The sequence below is a fragment of the Lepus europaeus genome, chromosome 4 (assembly GCF_033115175.1).
Source record: "Lepus europaeus isolate LE1 chromosome 4, mLepTim1.pri, whole genome shotgun sequence".
Classification (NCBI taxonomy): Eukaryota; Metazoa; Chordata; class Mammalia; order Lagomorpha; family Leporidae; genus Lepus; species Lepus europaeus.
In genome coordinates, this window is record NC_084830.1 from 18,430,528 (window position 1) to 18,452,778 (window position 22,251).

General features: G+C 34.1%; 1 protein-coding gene across 3 annotated transcripts in view; it reads left to right on the plus strand.

Moving 5' to 3' along the window:
* TMEM65 (transmembrane protein 65) overlaps positions 1 to 22,251 on the plus strand; it is a 139,103-nt gene that overhangs the window by 41,480 nt on the left and 75,372 nt on the right. The window contains exons 2-8 of one of the 3 annotated variants that reach the window (XM_062188018.1): positions 2,296 to 2,385; positions 4,369 to 4,413; positions 7,285 to 7,352; positions 10,748 to 10,802; positions 12,103 to 12,145; positions 14,982 to 15,087; positions 20,884 to 21,608. In XM_062188018.1, the coding sequence (XP_062044002.1) occupies positions 2,296 to 2,385; positions 4,369 to 4,413; positions 7,285 to 7,352; positions 10,748 to 10,802; positions 12,103 to 12,145; positions 14,982 to 15,087; positions 20,884 to 20,994 (518 nt within the window). In that variant the 3' untranslated portion in view covers positions 20,995 to 21,608. Of the gene's footprint in view, positions 1 to 2,295; positions 2,386 to 4,368; positions 4,414 to 7,284; positions 7,353 to 10,747; positions 10,803 to 12,102; positions 12,146 to 14,981; positions 15,088 to 20,883; positions 21,609 to 22,251 lie in introns of those variants that run through there. The other 2 variants (XM_062188017.1, XM_062188019.1) reach the window with 2 other exon arrangements.

Genomic DNA, 22,251 nt, shown 5'->3' on the forward strand with positions numbered 1-22,251 from the left:
CAGAGAGAGAGAGAGAGAGGTCTTCCTTCCGATGGTTCACTCCCCAGTTGGCTGCAACGGCTAGAGCTACGCTGATCCAAAGCCAGGAACCAGGAGCCTCCTTCTGGTCTCCCACACTGGTGCTGGGGCCCAAGGACTTGGGCCATCTTCTACTGCTTTCCCAGGCCATAGCAGAGAGCAGGATAGGAAGTGGAGCAGCTGGGTCTCTAACCGGTGCCCATATGGGATGCTGGCGCTTCAGGCCAGGGCGTTAACCCGCTGCATCACAGCGCCAGCCCCAGCATTTTTGTTTTAAAGTTTAAAGATTTATTTTATTGAGTGGCCAGGAGCTTCATCTGGATTTTTTCTGTTGGTGGTAGGAACCTAAACACCTGGGACGTCTTCTGATGCTTTCCCCAGGACATTAGCCAGGAGCTGGATTGCAAATGGAGCAGTCAGGACATGAACCAGCACCACATGGAATGCCAGCATTGTAAGTGGTGGCTTTACCCACTTCACCACAAGCCTGGTCCCAGATTTTTGGAGTTCCATACTTTCTTGGGTCACAAGTCAGCCATAGATTTGAACTGAGTGTTTACACAGAACTCAGGACTTGCGCTATCTGCTTCCCTCCTTTCCAGGGTTCTTCCTCACTTTTCAGTGACTTTGGTTACTTGGAATTCTGTCCTCTTCTTTCTTCAGGGAGAAAGTCTGAGGAATTTTTATGAGTTTTAGTTGCTCTGTATGTTATGATCAGAACCTGCCACATGCTAACAGTTGCGACAAACAGGCAACTTACTCACTCGGTGTCATTCCTTCTTCTGAGTGTTGATTTCTTTCCTAATCAACCTGTTTTTGGTCATTTTCCAGTGCTTTCAGTTATTTATATTTATTTATTGTATTTAAAAATTATTTACTTATTTGAAAGAGATACAGGGGGAGAGAGAGAGAGAGAGAGAGAGAGAAAGAGAGAGACAAAATGAGAATCTTCCATAACCAGGAACCAGGAGCTTCTTCTGAGTCTCCCACACGGGTGGCTGGGGCCCTCTTGCTTTTCCCAGGCTATTAGCAGGGAGTTGGACTGGAAGTGGAGTTCATCAGGGATATGAACTGGCACCCATATAGGATGACAGTGTCACAGGAGGTGACTTTACCTGCTACCTTATTGTATTTTTTGTCTTTAGTTTATAGTTGTTCTATGTAGGAGAATAAGTCTGACAAGTGGTTACTTAGTCATTATCAAAATTCTGTACTGGAATATAAGTTTAAATATATTAACAAATGTGGTGTAGTAACATGCAATCTTAAGAGTTATCTCATTACTGAAAAATACCCAGAAAAGAAAGGGAGAAAGTGATATATATATATATATATATATATATATATATATATATGAACGTTTTCCCAAAAGTTCGTGGAAATGCATATTGTGAAACTATGCATGAGTTACAAAAATTTTTTGCACCAATATAAACTCTGTTAATTCCATTTTTTCATGAACTTCTTTGAAGTACTTTATAATACATACACATACATGAGAAATTGAAGGAACTGGTTTATCTAACTCCAAGGTCTACTTAAGAAAACATTAGAACAGAATACATGTTCAGTGTACGTATACATAATTTACCATATGTCAAAAGAAAATAATGCTGAGATAGAAATATTTATGTGGGGGAAATGAAGCTTGTGTTTTCAGGATGGTTGTGTTAACAGCAGTTACATTTTAAAACTTGTACAGATTGCTGGAGCTTATTTTCAGATTCTGCTGTATAATGGTACAGCTGATTTTTTTTTTTACTTCTCATGTGTGTTTTGACTCAGTTAATACAATCAAGAAGGGGATTCATAGAATTGGAAGACTCAAAATGATCAATTTATGATTTAAAAATTTTTTGCTGGATAATTTCCAATACAATTTCCACTTTCTAGGAAATGTTACCTTTGTGATTCCTCTTGTACTCCTTGGGTTCTTTGTGAACTAGGAGAAAGAATCTGTATTTTTATTTCAATTTCATCTCTGTACCAGTGCTTTCTCTCCCTGATGTATCTTATTTTCTTTCTCCTAACATTTTTTATTACTTTTAATTTTTAACCCTTATATGTAGTAGGAAATAAAGATTAGTAATATCTGTTACAGTTTTTGGTTCCCCCCCTCTTTACTACTACATGTTATCCATTTGCCTTTATCCTTTCTTAGGAATTGTAGCATATTTTTAGTATTTTGCTTAAGTGTGCAGGGAATTCGAAGATATTAAAGCAAGGGCTGTCTATACTCTTGTTCTATTGGGAAGGTCGTGCTTGTTGAATTTTTAGGTATTTCAACATGTTCCAGTCAACTGACAAGGACTTCTCATAGTGTCAGAACTGTGATGATGATGAGAGTAACACAACTAAATAGTTCTGGTATGTAACCAATTTTGCATGATAATTTCACCAGAAAATTTTGAATTACAGTGGTATCCGGTCTTCCTAAATAAAAATTTGGAAAATCACTTGCATGCTTTCAAAGTAGATTACAGCGGTAATCAGATAATGGAAAATATATCTTAATCAAATGGGAAATTCTACCAAAATTAGTATGTCTTTTTTTTCTTAACTCTTCTCCAAATGGAAAAGGAAACTGAAACTTCTACTCTTAGAACTTTCTGAATACTATAGTTGATTAAACTGTAAGTTTTAGTGTATTTCTTATTGTAAAACCTTTATGGACTATATGCCTTATTAGTCAAATACCAGTCATAAGTATGGACCACATTCTGTTTTTATGTAGATTATAAACAGATTTACTTGCTTTTTTCTTTTTTAAACTAAATATTTTGTTCTTATTTTGTCATAAATTATAAATATGCCATTAGTAATACATTTCCTTGGATAATCTAGTTGTACTAAATCTTTAGAGTAGAATGATCCACCGTATAGGTTTTTCTCTGTATTATCTATGAATTCTGTTGGAGTGGTTGAGAATAAAGAAATACAGTTCTCTAATTTTTAATCCATAGTTTTTTGTTGTACTTGCACGAATGTGAAATTGTTATTAGTGAGAGACTAGGTAGGTTAGGTCTTCTGATATTTGTTAGTTTTTAAAGATACTTACTTTGATTTATACTTGGGAAAACTTTTATGTGTATGAATATTTTATAAATGGCATATTGTGATTTTGAGTGACACACTAATGTTTTTTGTTATTTTGTTGTATAGAGTACTGCATTATACAGTATAGGTTTCAGAAGTTTCAAAAATCGAATATTCAGTATGTTATCAAATTGGGATTAATTAAGAAACAGAACATAATCCAATAAAGTCACTGTTGTAATACATTGCTTTTAAAATATTTTCCTTTTTTTAAAGGATATCCATGTATATTTGAATATCCTTTTTCCCTGCTCTCAATGATATTTATATGTATATTTCTTAGTCATCTAGGTTTATCATTTTTTAAGTTTTATTTATTTACTTGAAAGTCAGAGTTACAGAGGAAGAGAGAGGGTGAGACAGGCAGAGATGGAGAGCTCTTCCATCTGCTGGTTCACTCCCTAGAGGGCTACAATGACCAGGCCTAGACCAGGCTGAAGCCAGGAATCAAGAGCTTCATCCAGGTCCTCCGCATGGATGACAGGAGCCCGGATATTGGATTATATCCTGCTGCTTTTCCCAGGCCATTAGCAGGGAGATGGATTGAAAGTGGAGCAGCTGGGACACAAGTGGCATTCATGTGGTTTGCTGGTGTTACTGGTGGCACCTTTAACAACTATGCCATAACATTGGCCCTGTTGGTATCAGGGCTGCTCCAATTCTGATCCACCTCCCTGCTCGTGGTCTGGGAAGAGCAGTAGGAGATGGCACAACTGCTTGGGCACCTACCATCCACATGAGACACCCTGATGAAGCTCCTCGCTTCTGCCTGGCTCAGCCATGACTGTTAACAGCCACTTGGGGAGTGAACCAAGGAATGGAAGATCTCACTCTTTCTGTCTCTCCTTTTCTTTCTGTAACTCTGACTTTCAAGTAAATAAAAATCTTTTTTGAAAGAGAGTAGGTATTATTTCTGAAGTTTTTTTTTTTTGTACTAGAATTAATGCAAACAAGCTCAATTATATAGATGCAAGGAGTTGAAAAGAAAAAAAGTCACATGATTAACCAGGGCTGTGTGGTCCATGGTAGGCTTGTTACTAAAGCTCAATTTTGTTTTTTAGCCTTGTAATTTAATCTGTATCAATTAATATTTTTGAATGTATTACTTTGGTTTGTTAACCTAAGATAATTTACTAAATAAACTTTTATTCTCCCACTTTGTGAATCTGCTGATATTTTCTTCGTTGTTATAAAAAATATCATGCTATAGTAACTAATTCTTGCCCCACAACCCCCCTTTTTTTTCTCATGTAGAGAAATTGGAAGCTCAACCACCCACCCCAGGACAGCTGAGATATGGTAATTGCTCTATAATTATTAAATATATGTGCATCTCTCTTTTGGACTTGAAATAACTGCATCAGTCATTGAAAACACCAAAGAACCAGCAAATTAAATATTTACAGATAGAGTAAATAATCCTACTTATACCAAAGCTTAAAATTTATAAACTTGATTTAAGATTTTATACTATGAAATTACTGATATTGTTAAAATTATCTAATACTGTTAAAATATTATTATAATTAAAAATAGAATAATACTTATGGTAGAACATATATTAGTTCCCAGGAAAAAGTATGTATTTACTTCTTAGGAAAACGGAAGTATTTGAATTTAAAGTGGGTAACTGCAGAACTAGAATATCTAGGTGCAAAGTTAAGTAGAACTGTTCTCTGGTAGGGAAAATGCTTCTGGTTGGTTGTGAAGTAATGTAAAACAGTTTGGGGGTTTATAAAGATGATGACAGAAGAGAATTATTCAATGGAGGAGCAAATTTAAGAGGTTGTAAATTAAAACTAAATATTAATTGTGATTTGCTAACAACTACTGAGTTATATAGACTAGTGTTTCCCAAAGAAAATCAAAGATCACAAATTAATAGATCATTACATACTGGAGAAAAAATTTATATAATTAGAGTTCATTTTTCTCTCATAGATAGAATGTAATTTATATTAGAAATTAATAAAAGCAATTTAGAATTATTTAAGACTTTCTCCCCAGGTAATCTTTCTTGATTCTCATCAGCCTAGATTTATACTATCTATATCCATAGCACTGTATAATGTTGTTATCATTGAAAGTAATTTTTTTTTGCTGTGTTACAATACTTGTACTCTTATAGGACTGAGAACCAAGTCTTACTTATGTTTATACCACAAGTTCCCAGTGGAGTGAGCAGTTTATATTTACTTAACTTTGTGAAAAATTATATTTTTCCACTGGATTAAAAATAAATTTTATATATAAGACACATTTATTTCAGTGGAAACACAGATGTAACATAGTTCAGAGTGGTTATAGTAGCAATACACTGATTTTACTGAGGACCTTCTTGCAGGGGCAGCAGTTACTGTAATCTTAATTTATGGCTTCAACACCTAATGTTAAGGTATTTATAACTGGCCAATTTTAGACATACTGTTAGATTAACTCCAGAGATATACTTAAGTAGTTTTCTCTGTAATTGTTTTATTTAGTGGATTTTGGAAATTTCATTACAGTATTCCCTTTTGACCTGCAAAATATTTATCATGTTTTGGAAATTGGGTCATATATGTAACATATATATATATATGTGTGTGTGTGTGTGTGTGTGTGTTTTGGAAGCTGCTTATTATTAAAATTTTAAATGTTCAATAGTTAAGAAACTGAGGCAAAAAGTCAAAAAACTTAAGGTTAGAGTCTGAAAAATTCTATTTTATTAATGTGCTATTTGATTTTTATCATGTTTAATAGCTTTTAAAATAATCTTTATAATTAAAATGTTCTTGACCTTCCACATTTTTATTTGATAGCAAGAAGAAATCTAAAGTGACTTTCTATGTACTATCTTATATAATTATACTGTTGTTCATAATAGTATTATATATGGTATTTCCTCTTAATCTTAGTCTTTGATAGTGGTTATGGGAGAAATACTTTTTTTTCTTAATTTATTGTCTATTTTCCTTTCTTGGTTGGTGCAGAACTCACTAAAGCAATACTTCTGGATCGTATTTTAAAGAAAGACTCTAAAAGCACTGAACACATAATAACCAATTGGTTTAAGGGATTATTTTTGGATGTAGTATAAAACTTAAGAGTTTGATATTTATTTTAAAAAGTCCTCAGTTGTTATTAATGTTGATTATATCTTGGCAATATTTATACATTAATTAGAGTGAAGTCTTTTTTACCTTTTTCCAGTTTTTAATCTGTTTCACGATCTATCTTCAATTTTCTTAATATGGAATTCTCTTCCTTTCTAGGTTAGTGGTCCTCAATTTAATTAACCAATATTTACTGAGTTTCTACTGTACCCTTGGCATTGTGCAATGTGCTGAAGAAAAATAAAAATATAAAGACTAAAATGCAAATATAAAAACATATCAAAAATATATAGGTGTTAGTTCTTTCTAGTTAAATTTCTGATATCTCAGGTCACTCAGATTACCAGATGGTTGAGTTAAGTTGTGCCTTTGGTAGGAAAAAGCCAAGTTACAATTTTATTGAATCACATATTATTTATAGTTTGCAATAGCATTTAGGGATACTTGTGAGAAGCGAAAAAGATTGTACATCGATGAGGTACACCCTTTTTAGATATTTCTTTAAAAATTGGTTATTGTAAGGAATCAAGTAGCATCCCTGAAATTTAATTCAAGGCATTTATTATCATTTTTAATAGAGATCAATTTTATGATCTCAATCTTTAGGCATAAAAGTGATATAGATTGATGTCAGTAGTAATCAGGTAAACTGTAGTACTCATGTTTACTGGTTTGTCCTGCCATTAACTGTATGTATGAGGATACTTCAAAAGTTCATGGTAAATGGAATTACAAATGAATTATTTTTGGTGCAAAAAATATTTTGAAATCTATGCATAGTTTTTTATAATGTACATTTTCCATAAACTTTTGAAGACTTCTCTGTATGTATATTACTAGTAAGAAAAGCCTAACACAGTTCTTTTTACATATTATGTATTTTTTATTTTCCCAGTATAGCGTCTACCATGTAAACATAGCAGTAGAAGGATCTATTAGACATTGGGATCTATTGGACAATGGAATTTAATGATTATCAAATTTATTTAGGAGACTTTAATCATATAATTTGCATTTGTCATTGTAAAGTTATGGAAATCTTTAAATATATTTTTCTGTTTTTAATGTTTTTCAGTATTCATCCACAATGCGATACCTTTCATAGGGTTTGGCTTTTTGGATAATGCAATTATGATTGTTGCAGTAAGTTATTTCTCTCATCTTTTCTGTTTTGAGCTAGTAAAGAAACTAATGTGTTCTACATTTTCCTGATAATTTGCCTGTTACAGCTATGAAGTTTTAATTGACATAATGAAAAATGATATTTCTTTACTGTATTTTATATAAGATCATAACTCAATTTTAAGGCTTCATCTATATTAATCATTATGACTTTTTTTTGGGGGGGGGGTCAATTTTTTTTTAAACTTTTATTTAATGAATATAAATTTCCAAAGTACAGCTTGTGGATTACAATGGCTTCCTCCCTCCCATAACTTCCCTCCCACCCGCAACCCTCCCCTTTCCCGCTCCCTCTCCCCTTCCATTCACATCAAGATTCATTTTCAATTCTCTTTATATACAGAAGATCAGTGTAGTATATATTAAGTAAAGATTTCAACAGTTTTCCCTCACATAGCAACACAAAGTGAAAAAATACTGTTGGAGTGATAGTTATAGCATTAAACAACAGTGTACAGCACATTAAAGACAGAGATCCTACAGGATATTTTTTAAAAATTAATTAATTTTCTATGCCATTTCCAATTTAACACCAGGTTTTTTTTTTTTCATTTCCAATTATCTTTATATACAGAAGATCGATTCTGTATATAATCGATTCTGTATATAATTAGTAAAGATTTCATCAGTTTGCACCCACACAGAAACACAAAGTGTAAAAATACTGGAGCTGATTTTTTGAAAAAATAAACAAAATTGACACCCCATTGGCCCAACTAACTAAAAAAAGAAAAGACCCAAATCAATAAAATCAGAGATGACAATGGAAACGTAACAACAGACACCACGGAAATAAAAAGAATCATCAGAAATTACTACAAGGACTTGTATGCCAGCAAACAGGGAAATCTATCAGAAATGGACGGATTCTTGGACACATACAACCTACCTAAATTGAGCCAGGAAGACATAGAAAACCTAAACAGACCCATAACTGAGACAGAAATTGAAACAGTAATAAAGGCCCTCTCAACAAAGAAAAGCCCAGGACCAGATGGATTCACTGTTGAGTTCTACCTGACATTTAGAGAAGAACTAACTCCAATTCTCAAACTATTCAGAACAATCGAAAAAGAGGGAATCCTCCCAAATTCTTTCTAATCATTATGACTTTTAATAAAGCATTTAGATAAAGCATTTAGAGTTTATAGTATCCTATTCTAGTTTAAACATTTTTATGAAAGAAAAGTATAAAATTTCCTGATGTTCTTTGTATCATTGGTTGTCATCACATGAATAGGTTATTTGATTAGTTTCTCATAGAATTTTCTCTTGTTTTAAAAGGGTATCTTCATACACAGTCTAGCCATTTAGCTCGAAAGTGTCTTTAAGTTTCAATTCAGGACATTGAGAACATATCCTCTGTCTGACTTTGTTCCATTGTGGTATTTTTAAAAGTTCCTCCTTGTTGTGGTCACTTTAATGTAAGAGTGCTCCATAAAAGGGTTGCTTCATTTCAAGGTTGGCTGGTTTACTTTTCTTATGATTACATATATTTTGTTAATGAATACCAATATTGGACCCATATTCTAAACTCAGATCTGTGATTAAAATACAAGTCTTCTAAAACTGCAAATGCCTGTCTCCTATGTTATTTTGTCCAAGTAAAATGGGATGATCATAGTCCATTTAAGAAGGCAGCTACCAACTTTCAGTATACGTAAGGAGTCTTCAGAAAGTTCATGGAAAATGTCTATTAAGAAAAAATTGCTCCTTTTTTATTTATTTTTTGGACAGGCAGTGTTAGACAGTGAGAGAGAGAGACAGAGAGAAAGGTCTTCCTTCCATTGGTTCACTCCCCAAATGGCTGCTACAGCCAGGCGCGATCCAATGCCAGGATCCAGGTGCTTCCTCCTGGTCTCCCGTGCGGGTGCAGGGCCCAAGCACTTGGCCCATCTTCCACTGTACTCCAGGGCCACAGCAGAGAGCTGGACTGGAAGAGGGGCAACTGGGACAGAACCGGCACCCCAACGGGACTAGAACCCGGAGTGCCGGTGCCGCAGGCGGAGGATTAGCCTAGTAAATTGCATGGATTTCAAAATTTTTTTGTGTCAAATAAACTTATCTTTCAATTAAATTTTCTAGGAACTTTTTGAAGTACTCTTGTAGTTTTAGTATATTTTATGTGGAAGTCATTCTCTTCGGGTATTATCATTACATGGATCAAAGATCTATTGCCAATATCCTGGGAAGAAAAAAGGGTATCAATTATTTATTTTTAGATACCAATTTAGGATTTCTCAGGTAGGGTTTTTATTTCAGCTCACTTGAGAACATCGAAGTAATTTATAGCTAGAAACTTTTGAGGTAGAGTTTGTTATCAGCTTCACTGATTCTAATTTTAAAAAGCTACCTGACTATAGTATTATTTGTAGTGTAATAATGCTGAAGTTATTATTTGTAGCATAACTGTACTATAGCTACTATTGTGTAAAAGACTGCTAAAGAAAAGGAATAATAACAGGATTGCTGATTGTGCAGAAAATACATATGAGAGATGGAAGATTTCTTTTTGATATTTTGGAAGTCACATATACGACAATGGCCATAGCTTAGTTTTTAAATAAGAATGAGAAAAAGTAATTTACAGCATGTAGATATTAAAATTTGTTCAAAGAATTTTTAAAAATTGTTCACTCAAAAACTACTAGTATGACCTAGCAGTTAAGCTGCTGGTTGTGACAACGCGACCCACCTTGGAGGGTCTGGGTTGAGTCTCTCCTCCACTCCCAGTTCTAGCTTCCTGCTAATGTACATCCTGGGAGACAGCAGGAGATGTCTGAAGTGATCGGGTCCCTGCCACCTATGTGGGATATTTTGTTTGAGTTCCTTGGCTCCTGGCTTAGGCTGGCCCAGCCTTGGCTATTACAGGCATTTGGGAAGTGATCTTGCAGATTTGAGTTCTGTCTCTCTCTCCGTCCCTCTCTCTCTCTTTCTCTTTCAAATAAATTTTAAAAAGTAATGAAAAATAAATAATGATTTTTAAAAATCATAAGAAAATGGAAATGGTCAATAATAGCTAAGGCAATCTTAAGAAATGAAGTTGAAGGATTAGATATTAGGACCCATTCTAGATTTTTATTGATGAATTATATTTCTATATGTGTTGCTATTTTTATTTTTATAGAGGCATGATTTTAATGAATGAAAGGTTATTGATGTTAATTCTGTATGAATGTACATAACTGACATGTGAATTACTACATTATATAACTATATTTCTGCACATTTTATTTATATAATTTTGCTATACTAACATGTCAACTTAAATATATTTCATCGTTTTGTTAATGCTTCTCTATTCTTTTTTAGTCACTCTAGCTTTAAATTTTACAATTAATTTTCTCATTTTGCAGGGAACTCATATCGAGTTGTCTATTGGAATTATTTTGGGAATTTCAACTATGGCAGGTATTTAATAATAGTAAATGTTACTCTCTTGTCCTCGTGTTTAGAAGACATTTCAGTAGGTAGGTTTAGAAATGGACAGTTTATTTGACTGAATTTACTCATTGGGATGTTTATAAGCTTATTTCTTTAATCCTAGCCTTCTGATTCTTAGTTTTGTTTATGTAGTACTTAAAAATGTTTAGATACTTTATATTAGCTAATGGGTGACAAAATTGTGGTATATTCACTTTTTAAAAAATATTTTATTTTATTTTTGAAAGGCAGAGTTACACAGAGAGAAAGTTATCTTCCATCCTCTGGTTCACTTTCTTTTTTTTTTTTTTTTTTAAGATTTTGTTTATTTATTTGAGAAGTAGAGTTACAGGCAGTGAGAGGGAAAGACAAAGAGAAAGGTCACCCATCCACTGGTTCACTCCCTAAATGGCTTCAATGGCCAGAACTGAGCTGATCCGAAGCCAGGAGCCAGAGCTTCTTCCAGGTCTCCCACGTGGTGCAGGGGCCCATGTGCTTGGGCTATCTTCCACTGCTTTTTCCAGGGAGCTGGATAAGAATTGGAGCAGCTGGAACTTGAACCAGCACCCTTATGGGATGCTGGCACTGCAGGTGGTGGCTTTACCAGCCATGGTACAGTGCTGGCCCTACAATGGTATATTGACTTTTAAAGCAAATTTTTCTGATAATTCAGTGTTATCCCCAAATCTTTTTTACCCTTTGTCTCCATTAAATAATTTATTTTTCAATTGGATGGAAAAATCAAAGAACAAAATACAAGATTGAAAAGCTATCTCCTTCTCACCCTTAATTGGTACTTTATTTTTCATGATGGTGAAATTTGGAAATAATTGTGTTTACTGTGCAGAAAGCCTGTGGTCAATGAGTTAATGAAGGAAGTTTGTCTTCTTGACTTTGTTGAATTTCAGTGCTATATGTATGGCTTTATGGTTTAATTTCAAATAGCCAAATTCCCCTAAACAAATATATGATGATACAACTAGAAGATACTTTCTTCGTATTGAAACACGTGTTTTCATATTGAAACTTAAATAAAAACTGGCTGCTATAATAGAAAAACGTATTACCTAATGGAAGCAGAACATTACAATTTCATAATTGTAGAATTGTTTTCTATTTTGAAATCTTGAGTTTGAGAACCATCCAGTGAGTTACTTTGGATGTTGTTGCAGTTTGAGAAATGTGGTGATTCTTCCAGACTGCTGCTCTATGGATTACATAGTGGTGTATTGAAAATGATTTTTCTGACTTCTGTGCAATAATCTACTTTTCTGTTTTTAAATTTTAGCTGCTGCTTTGGGAAATCTTGTGTCAGATTTAGCTGGACTCGGGTAGGTCCATTCATTTTTTAATTTGTGCATTTATATCTTGTATTACTTTATTTTCTCTATTTTCCTTTGAGAAGTATAAAAAAAGAGATGCTACTCTGGCCTCAGAATCAGCCCTTAAGGCATTCGGGTCCAGCTAAAAAGCCCATGAGAGTATTTCAGGCATGGGAAGCCAAGACACTGTGGCAAAAAATGACCTAAATGAAAGATTTTTGTAAGTGAGGTCCTGGTGGAAAGAAGGGGTCATCAAAGAAGGAGGTACCTTTCTCTGAAGGGAGGAGAGAACTTCCACTTTGATTATGGCCTTGTCTAAATAAGGTCGGAGTTTGTGAACTCAAGAGGCTTCCATAGCCTTGGCAGCTCATGACAAGAGCCTCGGGTGATTACTGATGTCATAAATAAGAGTGTCAATTGTTAAATCAACAACAGGAGTCACTGTGCACTTGCTCCCCATGTAGGATCTCTGTCCTTAATGTGTTGTACTATGAGAATTAACAGTAAAATTAGTCTTCAAACAGTACTTTATACTTTGTATGTCTGTGTAGGTGCAAACTGTTGAAATCTTTACTTAGTATAGAGTTGATTAAAAATGAATCTTAATGAATCTTAATGAAGAATGGGATGGGAGAGGTAGTAGGTGATGGGATGGTTTGTGAGTGGGAGGGTGGTTATGGGGGGAAGAACCACTATAATCCAAAAGCTATACTTTCGAAATTTATGTTTATTAAGTAACAGTTTTCTATAAAAAAAAGAAAAAAAGAAAAAAAAGAGATGCTTGAGATGCTTATTTTTCCTTTTTTTTTTTTTTTTTTTTTAAGTTTGAGAGGCAGAAGAGAGAGAGACACAGAGGGACAGAGACAGAGCTCCTATCCACCGATTAAGTCCCCAAATGCCTACAATGGCTGGAACTGGGCCAGGCTTAAGCCAAGAGCTGGAAACTCAATCTAAGTCTCCCATGTGGGTGGCAGGGATCCAGATTTATAAGTAATATAACCCTTTATAAGACACTTCTGTACTAGTGCTTGGAGCAAAAGCTTCTGTTAAAAATAAAGTATCATAGCTGTAGGGCCATGGCAGCAATTTTGTATTCTGCTATTTGTGAATTAACTATCTTGATATAAACTCTTAAATATTCCATTTCCCAGTTTCCAACTTTAAGGTTAATAGTGATAATATTATAGCTAGTGTATACCTTTTTGTTACATTTAACATAACCAAGTGATCCAGTAGATTTTAAAGACATTTGTTTTTAATTTTTATTATTTTTTTTAACTTTTACTTAATAAATATAAATTTCCAAAGTACAGCTTTTGGATTACAGTGGCTTCCCCCGCTACCATAACTTCCCTCCCACCCGCAACCCTCCCATTTCCCACTCCCTCTCCCATTTCATTCACATCAAGATTCATTTTCAATTATCTTTATATACAGAAGATCAATTTATATATTAAGTAAAGATTTCTTTTTTTTTAAGTAAAGATTGCAACATATATATATTAAGTAAAGATTTATTAAGTAAATAACACATTTACTTAATATATAATATCTTAGTATATATTAAGTAAATAATATATTTATTACTAATATATTTACTTAATAAGTATTAAGTAAGATTATATTATATAAAGTAAAGATTTTATATATATATTAAGTAAAGATTAAGTATATATATTAAGATTACTTATTTATTAAGTAAAGATTACAACAGTTTGCACCCACACAGAAACACAAAGTGTAAAGTACTGTATGAGTACTAGTTATAGCATTAGTTCACATTGTTTTATTGCTTATTTATAAAAATTATAAGGGGATTGAATTTCATATATTTAATATAAACAGTTTTAAGGTCATGATGATACTTTCCACCCAACCCTCCCTGCCTCCCTCCCTCATCCCCACCCTACTTTCTCCTTCCTTTCTTATTTTCTTTTAATTTTTACAATGACACACTTTCAATTTACTTTATAATCACATGCTTAACCCTCCACTAAAGAAAGTATTCAACAAATAATACGTAGAAAAACCACTGCCTGTGAAGAGATTAGAGAAGGTCTATAAACAGTAATCGAATCTCAAAAATGTCACTTTGCTCACACACATTACATTTATGAAAGTCTTTTTTAGAGATGAAGATTTTCTTGGGTGTCTTGATATTGATAAGAACTATTTCTCCCTGCCCTTTTAAAAAAAATCTCTTTTGGTTGTCTTTCAATAACAAATAACATATTTTGTGGATTCTTAGATGATATTTAAAAAATTTTGATATCTGACATATCTGTCTTATGATTGATATAAATAGTTTAACTGGTAAATGTTTTTCTACCTTATAGCTCATAGAGTGAGAATGTATCCAATAGGTGATAGCAGCTTAGCATTGATGAAGTCCTTAAGATTGCCGTGAAAATTCGAGACTGTTTCTTAGTAGAATAGGCAGATGAATTTTGAAAACCTCTGCTTTCAAAGAACTGTTACTAATTTATATCATATGCTAGAGTGCTTTGCTTTGAATTTGGAATAAGTGTGGTAGTCATAATTATTTATGAAAAAATTTCATATACCTTGTTGATACTTTAAAGTAATGATAGAGAATAATTGTCTATGTCAATTTCTGTGTATATTAAATATATTAATATGAAAGTACTTTTAAACTGGATATTTTATGCACAACAAAACAGTTATAAAAATGTTTATACCACTTGTAGAGGACGAAGCACAGATGTAAAAGTATCACTTTTGTTTTTGTGGTAATTGTTTTTTTACTACCTGTTTTTTTACTAACATTTGCACATTTCTTTTTCATCTGTGTTCTGTTCTCTCTCTCTCTTTTTTTTTTTTAAAGACTTGCAGGCTATGTTGAAGCTTTGGCTTCTAGGTTAGGCCTGTCAATTCCTGATCTCACACCAAAGCAAGTTGACATGTGGCAAACACGTGTTAGTACACATTTGGTAAGTAACTTCTATGGTTTATGATGATAACTTTGGTTACTCAGAGCAAGATACTGTGTAGTAAGACCTTTGAGAATTTGAGATGAAATTTGATTTTAGTGGATTTGTTTTGAAAGATAATTTATTTGAAAGAGTTACAGAAGAGAGAGAGAAAAAAAAAGAAAAACCACCCTGTGGTCTTCTACGTAGGTGGCAGGGGCCCAAGCACTTGGACGATCTGCTTTTTCAGGCACATTAGCAGGGAGCTGGATCAAAAGTGGATCAGCTGGGTCTTGAACAGTTGGGTGTTCATGGGATGCCAGCGTCACAGGCTATGGCTTAATTAAGTGTGCTACAACGCCAGCTCCTTGAGTGGAGTTTTAACAACAATTGTCTTGGTCTTAGCAGTTTCAGAAAAGCTATTGTATTTATTGATTGCTTATTTTTTGTTAAGTATTTTTGTAGGTATACTTGTCTTTTAAATACTCAAGTTAATATGTATAATTCAACTAATATTAAGCAGTATTTGTTATGTGCTAGAGAAATGTACAGAATAATAGAACTCTAGAGAAAAACTGAGTTCATGGTCTTCTGGAAACCTGCAAGGAAAGTTTTAAGGGGCAGTGAGTGCTAATCATTTTCTCTTCCCATAAAGAAATCAAGTCCGGTGTCTGAGAAGTTTTTTTTTTTTTCCAGTTTTTAAATTTTAACTGTTAATCAGTTTTTAAGAGATTCAATGTGATTTGTAGATACAATTCTTTTTTTTTTGAAGATTTATTTATTTATTTGAAAGTCACAGTTACACACAGAAAGAAGGTGAGGCAGAGAGAGACAGAGAGAGAGGTCTTCCATCCCCTGGATTACTCCTCAATTGGCCACAATGGCTGGAGCTGAGCTGATCCAAAGCCAGGAGCCAGGAGCTTCTTCCGGGTCTCCCATGCGGGTGCAGGGGCCCAAGCACTTGGGCCATCTTCCACTGCTTTCCCAGGCCGTAGCAGAGAGCTGGATCAGAAAGTGGAGTAGCCAGGATACAAACCAGCGCCCATATGGGATGCCAGCACTGCAGGTGGTAGCTTTACCTTTAGGCTACAGTGCCAGCCCCTGTAGATACAGTTCTAAGAACATAATGAAAAGATTTGTTTTTGTTTTTGTTTTTTTAAAATTGGTATCTACAATCATTTCTCTCTATTCATGGATTACAGCAACTGTGGATTGCTAATATTTTTAAAATAATTGCATCTGTACTGACAGATATAAAATTTTTCCCCCATGTCCTCATTCCCTAAACAACACAGTATAACAACTATTTACATAGCATTTGCATTATTTTGTATTATAAGTTAGCTAGAGGGCTGGTGCTCAATAGGCTAATCCTCTGCCTATGGCGCTGGCACCCTGGGTTCTAGTCCTGGTCGGGGCACCAGATTCTGTCCCGGTTGCTCCTCTTCCAGGCCAGCTCTCTGCTGTGGCCTGGGAGTGCAGTGGAGGATGGCCCAAGTCCTTGGGCCCTGCACCCGCATGGGAGACCAGGAGAAGCACCTGGCTCCTGGCTTCAGATCAGCGCAGTGCGCTGGCTGCAGCGGCCATTGGGGAGTGAACCACCAGCAAAGGAAGACCTTTCTCTCTGTCTCTCTCTCTCTCTCTCTCTCTCTCTCACTGTCCACTCTGCCTGTCCACAAAAAAAAAAAAAAAAAGAAAAAGTTAGCTAGAGGAACTGGCTTTGTGATATAGCAGGTAATGCCGGTAATGCCATCGCCTGCAATGCCAGCATCCCATATGGGCACTGGTTTGTATCCTGGCTGTTCTACTTCCGATCCAGCTCTCTGCTAATGGCCTGGTAAAGCAGTGGAGGATGGCCCAAGTGTTTGATTCCCTGCTGCCCACATGGAGGACTCTGAAGCTCCTGGCTTCTGCCTATCCCAGCACTCACTGTTAAGACCATCTGTGGATGAAATGAAAGATTCTTTCTGTCTCTACCTCTCTCTCTGTAACTCTGACTTTCAAAATAAATGAAATAGATATTTAAAAAAATAAGTTAGCTAGGGATTATTAAAATGAACAAGAGGATGTGTGCTGGTTATATGTACATGCTACAATATTTTGCAGAAGAGATTTTAATATCTTCACATTTTGGTGTCTGAGGGTGTCTGAGCATGGGTTCTGGAAGCAGTCTCTTGTAGATAAGAAGCAGTGATTGTATTTGCTCAATGGTGATAATTTCTGAGCAGTTTCTTTGGTCTGATGGGATACGGAAAAACAAAGGCAGTGGATCAATGGGAGGTAAAGAAGAAATGGAAAATATAAAATTAATATATTTAAGTTAAATTGGATTTGTTGTATACTACAGATATTAAAGCTAATTTGTTTATTGGGAGTAAGAATTTATATGTGAAAAATATTAACATATAAACTATATGATATTCATAGATAGAATTAAATTATCATTCATTACTTTAAATGTCTAATGCAACATTTAAATAAAGAACAGGTATTCCTAAATAGAACATTTTGGACTTCATACTGTAATACTTTATATTTTGTTTTAATCATTCATAGTAAACATTATTAAAGTTCATTATTTTAGGCATTATTTTTCAGTTCTGAGTTTCTTTTGTTGCTTTTGGGTTGCTAGTGGTAACTGTTAATGTTTATTTTTATTAAAGGAGAACATTTGGATTATTACTTTTTCATATCTTTAATTCACAGTAATTATCCTTTAAAATATGAGTGTTAGAAGGATCACTACTGAACTGGGAAATATTTAGTTTTCAATTGAAATGTAGGAGTGTATAGAAGCAAAATGAGGGCCTGTTTGCTTACAGTTTTTACTTTACAAAGTGTAAAAGGCTTTTAAGAAAATAAAATGTTAGAAATGGGCATTGAGGCTTGTGGTTTAAGACACTTGCATCTGATTTTGGAGTACCTGGGTTTGATTCCCAACACCAGTTCCTGACTCCAGTTTCCCACCAATGCAGACTCTGAGAGGCAGTGGTGATGGTTCAAGTGATCGGGTTCCTGCCGTCAGCAAGGGAGAACTGGATTGTACTCCTAGCTCCTGGCTTTGGCTTTGACCCAGACATTATGGGCATTCGTGGAGTAAACCAGCAGATGGAGACAGGCATTTCTCTCACTCTTTCTCTCATTCACTCTCTCTCTGCCTGCCTGCCTCCCTCCCTCTCAAATAAATAAATAAGAAATAGACTATTCTTTTGGGCCCTTCCTTTTATTTTATGTGTCCCTATTGTGCAATTCAAGTGAGACCAGGTAGCAGATGTCACTCAGAGTCATTGGTGAATAAGGATATTCTAACATTCTAGCAGTTTGGCTGAAAATTTTAGTGTTGAAATTGGGTTCAAGAGAGTTTATTTTCCTTGGGTCTCTTCTTATAGAATTGGTAATTTTATTTTCTTTATATATTAATAATAGGCTCATTTCCCTTCTTGTATGGCGAAAACATCTCAGTTACTCCACTAGTATTTGTAGTGTATGTGTGTTTGTGTTCTTTGAGGAAGCCCCCTGCAGGAAAGGAAAGCAGTGACTCCCTGTTTTAGGTTCAGATCAAATCTTTTACTATGAACGACATAGTGTTTTAATTACATTCAAACTGAGGCTTTTAAAGTTGTGATCAGCTGTCTATTCCTGACATAAACCAACTCTGAAATTTACTCAGAATATATACAAATGCATATTCAGGTTCTAATGGGCATAAGTTGTATTTTAAAAACCTCATTAGCAATTTGGTTATTTGAAATCTGGAAAATATTTTCTTATTGGATGATATTATAAATGGACTCAAATTCTCAGATTTGCCCCAATGTAAGACCAAGAATATCATAAGACCTAATAATAATATATAAGTAACTTTTTTTTTTAACAATGGAAAAAATAATCTCAGGTCCTAGATCAGGGAGAATGAAAAGGATATCATTTCTTTCCTCCCTCCCTGCCCTACTGATCTTTTATCTCCTTGAATTAATTTTATCAGTGAGGGGGAGGACTGTCTTGGTTGCTATGGATAATGGTAACCTGCATTTTCATAGAATGGATGGGAAGTGAAGTGAAACCTATTAGCAATGGTCATTTCGTGTATGTGGGGAAGTTAGAAGTCTAAAACGCAATATCAATATAGGCTTTATAGGAATGGATCAATGAATACAAATATTGAGGTCAAAATCAAAATCTAGGATTAACTCTACCAACATCTAGAATGAAGAAAATGTCTGCTAGTTATAATTCTGGAGGAGTGATGCTTTAAAAATTTTCTTGTAATGAAAATGACAGATTTCGCTATTAAATTAAAGCATGGGCATACTACTATAAACACCAGTATTGGCGACATAAACTCCCCAGAATAACAGTTAAATTTTTTTTAATTATTTCCAAAATATTAATGTCTAATATTGAAATTTACTGGAAAAAAACTATAGGACCTGATAGCTAGGTGGGCAGTATATAGGAGAAGATATTTTATTCCTGATCTGTAATATGTAATATAATTAATTTTGTCTTTGTTTACCTAACTGGAAGGTCTTAGTGAAGAGAAACAGATAGCATCTGATTAGTTCCTATCTGCCTAGTATACCCAGCACAGAGCTCAGCACATAGTAGATATTCAATAAATGTGTATATGATAACACAAAACTTAATTGAAAACTGTCTAAACGTGATAGTCATCGAGGTAATACAAATTTTAAAAATTGTTTACAAAAATAAAATAAACATTTTCATAATGTTAAGTGAGGTTTCAGAAAATGTAGTGTATAAATATAAATATACATAAGTTGAAATTGGTTTGTATATATGTGTAGTTTTGTCAATGTGGACATCATGGACTGTCTTAGAAAGGTGCAAAAATACTAATATTACTTGATTTTTTAAAATCATTGGTGAAGAGCTGCACACAGAAATGTTTATTGTTATTTACTTAAAATGCTAGAAAAGTAGCAGTGCTTTTTTATGATAAGGAGAACATTAAGTAGAATATGGACCTATAAATTAAGTAGAATATAGAAGTCAGATTAAGTTTATGCAACAGTTTGGAAGTTTATTAGAACGTGTGACTATAGGGGGTGGAGTGAGGCAGAAAAAATTATGTTTACATAATGTTTATATCTACATATAGATAACCCAGAAATAAATATTGATAAGTAATACATTCAAGGGCTAGCTAACCTAAATATATTGAGAACAGATACTGAGATTTTTGTTCCCCTGTCTTCCTTCCTTCTGACATTAAAAATATACAGTTTTTTTTTTTTTTTTAATGTTTTCCTAGGGTAGGCATTTGCCATAGTGGTTAAGACACTGGGTTGGGATTACCTACATCTCATATCAGAGTGTCTAGGTTTTATTCCCACCTGCACTCCCAATTCTAGCTGCTGGCTAATGCAGACCCTGGGAGGCAGCAGTTGATGGCTCAAGTGAAAGGACCCCTGTCGCCCACTTGAAAGACATGGACTGAATTTCTGACTCCTGGTTTGGGGTGGCCTCACCCAACCCAGGCTGAGTTGGGCTTTTAGGGGTAAGCTAGTGCATAGGAGCTTTCTGTCTCTCAAATAAATAAAAATTTAAGAAGAAAAGTGTTTTTCTGTCTGAAAGTTTCTTTGATTCTTTTTTGACAATTAAAAATTGTCCTGGTTGCTTTGAATTTTAAATATTCTAAGATATTTTTATAGTATTTTTATATTTGTTACTGTAGTGAAAAGAAATGAAGTTGCAGTTGACTGTTATAACCATTGCCTATTATTATACTTAGGCAAGGATACCTCTTTCAGGGATATAGTAACTTTTTGAAAATGTTCTCTTTTGTTTCCTTAGGGCAAAGCTGTTGGGGTGACTATTGGCTGCATTCTAGGAATGTTTCCTTTGATTTTCTTTGGAGGAGGTGAAGAAGATGAAAAACTGGAAAAGAAAAATGAATCCTCTTAGAATACCTATAGAAAGATGTTAACTAATGTACCTCAGTTATTAAATATACTGTCACAACATTTAGGAGTTCAGACAGTAACAGTGTATAGATACGGGATCAAATAATTCAGCATGTGTTATGGAACACTAACTTATTGTGGCTTGGTCTTCTTAGGACATCTTTTTTAAAAAAACTATTTAGTATCATTTGTGTAAATTGTTGAAATGCCTTTTCATCAGCAGCAGTCAACATCTTATCTTTTCCTTCTTGCTTTATCTATCACAATATTATTTAAGTATTGGTCATTGATGTACTATATTGACTTGGGGTTTGCCTATCTGTTACTTAACATACGTACTTGCATGGAAGCTTTTGTTGATGTTGTTCCCTAATAGTTACAATTCAAATTTAGGATTTTTCCAGATTACTTGAGATGTTTAATATCAGTTAAAGATTTTTTTACTCTCTTTTTGGCACCATCAATTTTGTACTGTTTCACAGTAAACATTTGCAATCATAAAATTTCAGTCATTTTCTTAACTCTCACATCTTTTCAAAATGGATGCAGATTTTATGTATGTATAACTCATTTTAGTTTTCTGACTGTACTGTCTGAAGGGCCCGAGGTTAATCAGAAAGAACAAATATGTGTGGTCTCTGTACTACATGAAACCATATGTTTTAACAAGGATACTTATTTTTGGGTTGATTGTCTTACTTTAATCTCCCAGTTTTGAGTAATTTCATGGTGGGTTCTGATTTCCTGAAGGGAAGACAATGACTATTTTATAGTCTTTTAAATGGAGATTATGGAATTAGGGTGAACTAAGGAATTTGACATGATGCTTGGAAATTAGGAAGCTAAGGTATTTATTTTTAGAGGGGTATAAAATGGAAGCTGTCAAGAAGGTTTATGGTCTAAGTGGTGAAGTTGAAGTGATGTTTGAAAGACGAATGAGATATAAATCATTGTTTGAGAAGGATTTTTTTCCCTCACAATATGTTATCTTCTCATCTGAATGGAATGAGCCCAAACACTTCATGTTCATAATCCTAATCTTGTATTTTGTTCAGTGTACGTTTTTCTGGATAATTTCTTTTGAAGTGAAAACTAAATATTTTGTATTCTTTGTTTTTGCAATATAGTCTAGTCAAAGTTATATTAGGAGAAATCCTTTCCTTCAGTTGTTTTCTTTTTTTTTTTTTTTTTTTTTGGGTGGTGTTTAAAGCATAGTCTTGGTTAAAGCTCCTTATTTCTAGTCTTGTATATCTGACTT